This window comes from Falco biarmicus, chromosome 3 (assembly GCF_023638135.1).
Source record: "Falco biarmicus isolate bFalBia1 chromosome 3, bFalBia1.pri, whole genome shotgun sequence".
Classification (NCBI taxonomy): domain Eukaryota; kingdom Metazoa; phylum Chordata; class Aves; order Falconiformes; family Falconidae; genus Falco; species Falco biarmicus.
This window is the reverse complement of record NC_079290.1, coordinates 108936316-108944211: the sequence shown is the minus strand read 5'-3', so window position 1 is coordinate 108944211 and position 7896 is coordinate 108936316. Positions and strand designations below refer to the sequence as shown.

At 61.0% G+C, this 7896-nt stretch overlaps 1 protein-coding gene across 2 annotated transcripts in view; it reads left to right on the top strand.

Moving 5' to 3' along the window:
* Nucleotides 1-4013: 4013 nt before the first annotated feature.
* The window catches only part of EPHB2 (EPH receptor B2), a 129434-nt gene continuing 125551 nt past the window's right edge, over nucleotides 4014-7896 (top strand). For both annotated transcript variants that reach the window (XM_056332728.1, XM_056332727.1), the window contains exon 1: nucleotides 4014-4234. In XM_056332728.1, the coding sequence (XP_056188703.1) occupies nucleotides 4150-4234 (85 nt within the window). In that variant the 5' untranslated portion in view covers nucleotides 4014-4149. The remainder of the gene's footprint in view (nucleotides 4235-7896) is intronic.

Genomic DNA, 7896 nt, shown 5'->3' with positions numbered 1-7896 from the left:
ACAAGGCTTTATCTAATGCTTTTCCCAACAGGATTTGAGCTCCCTACCACAGTGCTGCCCATGGCTCAGGTGTGGGCAGCAACTGCCAGTAAAACCAACACATCTTGCCTCCCAAGGTGGGACCAGCTGCCTGATGGTGGTCCCTGTGACACAGTGCTGTGGCCACTTGTCACCAGATGGCAGCAAGGAGAGCATCTGCTCACATTGTCGTGGCTGGCTGAGGATAGCAGTGAGGATGTCCATGACCATCCTCCACCGAGGCCACTACTTCTGGTACAGAATGAGTAGAAGGTGGAGCAAAGGACATCGGAGGAGACCTGCCATTGCTTATCACGGCGCAATGCTTTGTGGCACTTGAGCTGCTAGCCTGGCGACCAGAGAAGCTCGAGGGCTTCAGGACAGAAGGTGGAGGCTGGTGGCACCCCCTGCACTGCAACAGCAAGTTTGGGAGGGCAGCTGTGGGGCCTTGGCAGGCCTTCCCGTGGGTGCTGAAGGGATGCAAGAGCCATAGTAAGCCCTTCCTGGGGGCAGAGTGAAGGCCTGAGGTGGGACCAGGGCTCACGGTTCATGACTGACTCTGGAGAGCATCTTCAGGGGACAAACCAAACTCCAAGGAGTAAGTGCTCCAAGTAAAAGCTTCAAGGTCACTGCAGCAGCAATCAGACAGCATCCTGGTTTCGGCTGGGATGGAGTTAACTTTCTTCTTAGTAGCTGGGACAGTGCTGTGTTTTGGCTCTGATGTGAGAACAACCTTGATAACAAACTGATGGTTTTGCTGGGTAATGTTTCTGGTCAGACAATAAGTCTGCATAGTGCAAGGTCCCATCTCCAGCAGCAACAGTCTAACGGGATGCTCAAAGGAGCTGGAGAGAGATCACTAGCGACTGTTCCCTCCAGAAGAGTTCCACTTATTTGGACTTGTGCAAAACATTCGACACTGTCCTGCACAACATCCTCGTCTCTGCATTGGAGAGATGTGGATTTGATAGCTGGACCACTTGGTGGAGAAGGAATTGATTGGATGGGCGCACTCCAAGAGCTGCTGTCAACCGCTGTGTCCAGGTGGAGACCAGGGACGAGTGCTGTTCCTCCTCAGTCCGTACCGGCACCTGCACTGTTTAACACCTCTGTTGGTGACACGGATGGTGGGATTGAGGGCACCCTTAGCAAGTGTGCCGACGACACCAGGCTGTGCAGAGCGGTCAACATGCTGGAGGGAAGGGGTGCTATCCAGAGGGGCCTCAACAGGCTTGAGGGGTGGTCCTGAGTGACCCTCATGGAGTTCAACAAGCAGGTGCAAGGTCCTGCACGTGGGTGAGGGTGATCCCAAGCACAAATCCAGGCTGGGAGCAGATGGAGAGGGACTGGGGGGTGTTGGTGGGTGAGAAGCTCCATGTGTCCTGGCAATGTGCGCCCGCAGCCCAGCCAGCCACCCCTACCCTGGGCTGCACCCCCAGCTGCAGGGCCAGGGAGGGGGTTCTCCCCCTCTGCTCTGCTCTGGTGAGACCCCCCTGCAGCGCTGCCTCCGGCTCCGGGACCCCCAGCGTAAGGAGGACACGGACCTGCTGGAGCGAGTCCAGAGGAGGCCACGGAGCTGCTCCGAGGGCTGGAGCCCCTCTCCCGTGAGGACAGGCTGGGAGCTGGGGCTGGTCAGCCTGGAGAAGAGCTGGTTCCGGGGAGACCCCAGAGACCTGCCAGAGCCTGGAGGGGGCTTCTGAGAAAAAGGGGGACAGACTTTCCAAGGGCCTGCAGTGATAGGGCAAGGGGTAATGGTTTTAAAATAAAAGAAGGTAGATTTAGATTAGATTAGAAGAAATTTTTCACCATGAGGGTAGCAAGGCATTGGCTGCCCAGAGCAGCTGTGGGTGCCCCATCCCTGGAAGTGTTCAAGGCCAGGCTGGATGGGGCTTGGAGCAACCTCATCTAGTGGAAAGTGTCCCTGCTCATGGCAGGGGGTTGGAACTAGATGTTCTTTAAGGTCCTTTCCAACCCAGACAATTCTACGATTCTATGACCCTCTGATCCTACCACAAAGTTCCCACTGCGTCTGGCAGTGCAGCCCTGGGGAGCTGCAAGAAAATCCTGAGGGTCTGGGTGGACAATGGCAAAGAGACGGGGCTGCTGCTTGCTCTTGGGTTCTAGGCTCCCACTTTGGGGAACAGTGTGGATCCTCTGGGACACCCCTGTCTGGGGCACTGCAGGACACAACAGCAGCCCTGGCACCCAGAAGTTTTGGAATGAGAGTTGGAGGAGTTTGGGAATGGTGAGTGCTTTCTGACACCTGATGGGAAATGCTGGGTGCCCCACAGCAGCGGGGTGCGAAGGGACCGTTACAGAGCTTGGAAACTTGGGGACCCCTGGGGTGGTGGGTAACTGCTGGCGCTGCTGGGGCTCCTTGCACTGCAGAGGAACACATGTGGAGGCAGGAGCAGCAAGACCACTGGATGTTGCTGGCTCTTCTGCCTTCTTCTGTGATGAACTGAGCACCAGTGAACCCTAACGAGGCACCGAAGACGAGAGCTTCTCCACAGGGTACGAAGCCGGGGCACAGGATTCCTCAGAGGCTGCGGCACTGCATGGCTGGCCAAGCCTACACGCCCTGGGGACCGGAGCTGCCGAAGGGGATCCGAGCCTGCAGCTAGCCACACTGGGCTGGGGAAGGCCATTTGGCTCGTGCACGTGGCCAACACCACCAGCGAGCCTCGACCTCCCCCAGAAGCACCCGTAGCTGGCAAGACATGAGTCACTTGTGGTGGGTCAGGGCAGGGAACCCAGGATGCTCAAGCTGGTGGTACAGAAGAGGGATAAGGCGGCGTGCAGTGAGCCAAGCCTGTTATCTCAGTCTTGGATGCTTTGTTGAGCCGAGGGGCTGGGGTCCATGGTGGCAGTCCAGTGGCTCTTGGGCTACAAGCCTTGCACAGCTGGCATGGAGAGTTGGGAGAAGATCCTCCAGGACACGCGTGTGCTTTCTGTGGGATGCATCTGACCCTCCTTCCCAGCCAGAAGGAACGGGGCACCGCTACGGGAGGTGAGCAGAGGCACACTGCTGGCTGCAAGGTGGCTGGATGGGGCTAGGAGGAGGGGTCAGGGTGGTGGCAGAGGGGACCTCCTGGGGCAAACAGTCCCGGTAACGGTCCTGAAGAGGGTTTGGGTGACAAGGTGCCCAGAGGGCAGGTTTGGGGGGCATTGGGTGGTGTGTGTGTGGGGGGCACAGGTGGAGCTGGGTCTCTGCTTACAGCTTCCGGTAAAGTCCTGCTTGACCGCCCTGGTGCCAGGGGAGCTTGTCACCAGCTCGCAGCCACCCCACATGGGAAACGAGGGGACCGGGGAGGGGGGGGTCTGGGGGGGTCAGGGCTGCCCGGGGCCTGCCAGCCGCGGATTTTGCCTATTCCTTGGGTTTTGTTTTGGGGTTTTTTGTGTGTGTGTGTTTGTTTTTTTTTTAATTTCTGTCCCGCTGGCCCTTTCTCCGCCGGGCCCCGGCCGCAGCCAGCACGTTGCCCTCCACCGCCCCCGGCCCCCCCCCCCCCCCCCCCCCCGCCAACCCCGGTGGGCAGCGGCGGGCGGGGGGGGGCCGCACCCCCGGATGGAGGGATGCTCAGCCCGGGGCCGCCGGGCGGGACTGGGCTGCGGGGCGGTGGGAAGGGCGGGGGCGGGGGCATCCCTCCGGGACCCCCCCCCCCTCCTCCTCCTCCTCCCCTCCTCCGCCGCCCCCTCCCCGTTTTTTGCGGCGCGCAGTCAACCCCGGGCGAGGAAGATTTGGGCTGAAATCACGGCTTTCTCCGGATGATCGACAGCTCCGGGAGAAACCATCGGCGGGCGGGGGGAGCCGCCGCCCGCCGCCCGCCCGCCGCCCCCCGCCGCGCCGCCGGCCCCCCGCCGCCCCCCGCCCCGCCGCCGCCCGCCCGCCGCCGCCGCCCGCCGCCCGCCGCCCCCCGCCGGCAGCGCGGCGCCCCGGGGCGGGGCGGGCGGCGCGGGGCGCTCCCCCGCGCGGCGGCGGCGGTGGCTCGGCCCGGCCGCGGCGGCGGGGCCGGCGGTGCGCTCCGTGCCCGCGGCCGTGCCCGCGCCGGCGGCGGCCCCAGCGAGGGGGCTCGGCTCTGCGCTCCGCCGCTCCCCCGCCGCCTCCATGGAGCGCCGGCCGCGCCGCCTCTGATGCCCGGCCCGGCGCGCACCATGGGGCCGCTGTGGCTCTGCTGCCTGCCCCTCGCCCTCCTGCCCCTGCTCGCCGCCGTGGAAGGTAAGGGGGGGCGGCGGGGGGCGGCGGCCTTGCGCGGCGGGGCGAGCCCCCCCGGTCGGGGCTCGCAGCCCTTTTTTTCGGGGGAGGGTGGCGGCACTTTGTGTACCCCCCCACCCCCCCGCGCCCGCCGCACACCTCCGCAGCGCTGGAGGGGAGGCGAAGTTTTGGGGAAGTGCTGCCCCGGCTGGAGGTGCTCCCTCGGTGCGGAGCCGGGGGCCGCTCGCGTGTCGTCTGTCCCTGTCCCCGTCCCCCCCGCCCCGTCCCCGTCCCCTCCCAGCCGCCATCCCGCCGGCAAGGTGGGCGTCCCCCGGCGGGCGCAGGTCGCTGGGTGCCGGCCGGGTACCGCCGCCGGGGGATGCCCGGGCTGTGCCCGCTGCCGCTGGGCTGCGGGAGGCTGCGGGGTTCACCCCGGCAAGGCCTCGCCATCCTGGATCTCATGGCTCCCCGCTGGCGGCGTGGCTTTCCCGGCGGCCCCGGGCTCCCCGCCGAGTCCCCCCGGTGCTCAGACAAAGCGGAGGCAGGCGGCAGGTGGGGGGCTCCTGCGGGCTGGGGGGGAGCCCGCTGGGGAGGGTCTAGGCAAGGGGGGCCTTGTCTTCCTGCTCACAAGCCCACCTCAGCCGTGCCTGCGGGCCCTCAGCCCACCCGCTGCTCAGGGACCCCCGAGCTGGGCCGGGCAGGGGTGGGAGCAACGTGTCAGGCCATCAAGCTGCGCATCCCGGTCCGCGGGAGCGTGCCCATCCCGGTCCGCGGGAGCGTGCCCATCCCGGTCCGCGGGTGCCCATCCCGGTCCACGGGTGCCCATCCCAGTCCACGGGTGCGTTCCCGTTGCGGGAGGGCTGTGGCCGAGCCGGCAAGGGGCTGGGTGGCCCTGCTGGCCCCCTGGCTTGACTGGGCTAGTGGGCAGGCTGGGTGGCCGTGCTGGCCTTGGGCGTGGAGGTGCCGGGCGGTGGGAGCCGCACGGACGGTGTTTGTCTGGAACATGGATGAGGCACCATTTATTAAGTTGGAGTTTTGGGAGATGACTCATGGGTTGGCCAGCTATACATCGTGATATTTACAATATGGGAGCTTGGCATAAATAGGACTATTTACGTTGCAGTGGAGAGTTCTAGCCAGCTATGCTATTCAAATGAGCCCAGTATGGTTTTAATTATTGGGGGGGAGGGTGGGGGTGATGAGCGTGTTTGTGGGAGCATACGTGTCCACGTGGGGTGTCTGGCCTCGTCAGCGGGCAGTGCTGACACTTACGGTGGGGTTTGGGCTTGGCGGGGCCGATGCTGCTGGCGATGGCAGGGGATGGAGCTGGGCACCTTGTGCAGGGACAGGGTGACGCCTCCGCCCCACCTTGCCCTTCCTCTGTGTGGAGAGGAGCTGCCAGGGGGGTCGGTGACCAGCTCCCGGAGCTCATCCATGCTTTCTTGAAGGTGTGGTGACCTTTCCGCCATCATGGCAGGAGCAGCAGGGACTGGATGCGTGAGCACTTGGGCTCATCCTGTGGCATGGGGGATATACCTCTGGGGATGAGGGGGGTTCACCCACCTGAGATGATCGCTGTGAAGCATGCTGTCCCGTGGCTGGGGATGCTCGGCGGGGGCCCTGCACCATCCCTCCAGCGGCTGTCCCTGTCTGAGGCTGAACGCGGTGATTCGGGCTCGGCAGGGTCCCCCCTGCGCCCCCGCTCTTGCCTTCTGCCTCGTGCGTGTGTTGGGTTGTGATGGTTGCTCACAGTGCTAGTGTGGACAACCAGCTCCTGTATCCCAGCCTTTCCCTCCTTTCCAAAGGCTTCTGGAGAGCTGGTGAGGCGAAAGCGTGTGGGACGCAGCTCCCCTGGTGCACTTCTGCTCCTTCCTCCCCATTGGGAGCTGCCTCTTCCCGGGGCTCCTTGGGATGCTTGGATGTGGGGTTCACCTGCATCTCCGGCTGCTCTGGGCCCGTCGGTGTGGGCAGACCCACCCCACTGCAGTCGCTGGCCAAGGAAGCGGTGAGTGGACCCCACCGCATCCCTCAGCCACAAGACACCTCTGTGGTGGCGATGCCCTCCGTGCGGCCATCACCAGCTCCGGCCGATTCCCAGGACCAAAACGAGGGCAAAAAAGGCTCATTCAGGGGGGAAAAAGCATTCTGGTTATTTGCCCAGGGATCCTGCCTCTTGAGCCCTGTTTTCAGCTCTGCTACGGAGCTTTTCTGTAATGCTGGTAATTTCACTTGTCTCCTCTGTGCCTCAGTTTTCCTAATTACAAGGCGTAAAATAATACAAGCGTCTTTCCCAAGGGAGCCGCGAGGTTTTGTTAATGAACATGACAAAGTGCTTTGGGATCCGTGGTTGAAAGCGCAGCCTTAGTCAGTGCGCCTGTGTGTGGGGTGTTTATTTATCTACATGCTTTATATTTCTCTGTACACTATATATTCACTTGCATTTAACAAACCTTAATTAGAAACAAAGCCGATAGGGAAGGAAATATAAACAGGAGTGTGCATGAAAATTGGAAGTTGATTACTCACTGGCCAGCAGAATGTGTGTCTCGGGCTCGGGAGGAAAGGCTGTTTGGTTAAAACCAGCTCTGTTAAAAGGAAATGTGAAAAGAACGTAAAACATAAATCAATATGGAAAACAGGGAGGTGGATGACAACGTACATAAAGCAGAGGTTAAGGAATTGCGTACAGTTGTTAAGGCAGTTGCAAGGTAACGTATCAGCAGCTGAGAAAGTTCAGGCTTATAAAAGGAAAGTTTTTTTGTGTGTGTTTTTTTTTTTTTTTTTTTTAAAACAAAAAAAACACCCCAACAACCAGAAAGTCAAGAACAAAGGAGTCCTGGAAGGGTCTGGATCCCACACCGGTTGGTAACAGTGCCGCTATCACTAACGGCTCCTCTTTGTATTCCTGCTGGCGTATGCTGTGCGCATATCTGGAGTACTGATACTTCCGACGTATTTTTGGGGGGGAGCTGGGAAGGGCACTTAGGTATTTTAAAATCAACAGCCTGGCAAACTCGCGTGCAAGGCGGGTGAAAAAAAAACCCTGAAGGCGCTCTTAACCCCGTTGGAGTTAACTTTTCATAAACCTTGCAGCGCTGGCAAGTTTCCCAAGGGCTGGAGGGAAGCCAGCCGTGTGCCAAAAAATGTGAAAGGAGAAACAAGATGGCCCTAATATCTGCGAGGGTGCGGGCAGCACGGGGGTCGGCAGGCTCTGGTGGGCGAGGCAGGATCACCCGGCAGTTTTGCTGGGAAGCAGCAGCACGGGTGAGGGGACTTGCTCTTGAGCATCCTTCTGTGCCGGGCGGTTGGGATCCTGAGCCTGACCTTGGCCTTGGAGAGGGATGCTGGGGAGGGAGGGCCGTATCCTTTCTGGGGTGGGTAACGCTGGAGCTGAGGTGCTGGACACGAGCGCCCGTGTCTGTCCTCCCAGCCAGCTGGAGACAGGACTTTTGTGTTTCTGTATATTTACGTGTTATAGTGCATGCAATAGACGTTACACATTTATTATATTGCATATGTGTACGTAATACACGAGATTTTGTATTTTATGTGTGCTATAACATATTGCAGTGTTAAAATATGGTCACCTCTCTTGCACACACAGTCATGACCTGCTGCTGAGCACCTCTGCAGCCTCCTCCAGGCCCAGGTGTGGGGCGGGGGGATGCCAGTGAACACAGGGTTTG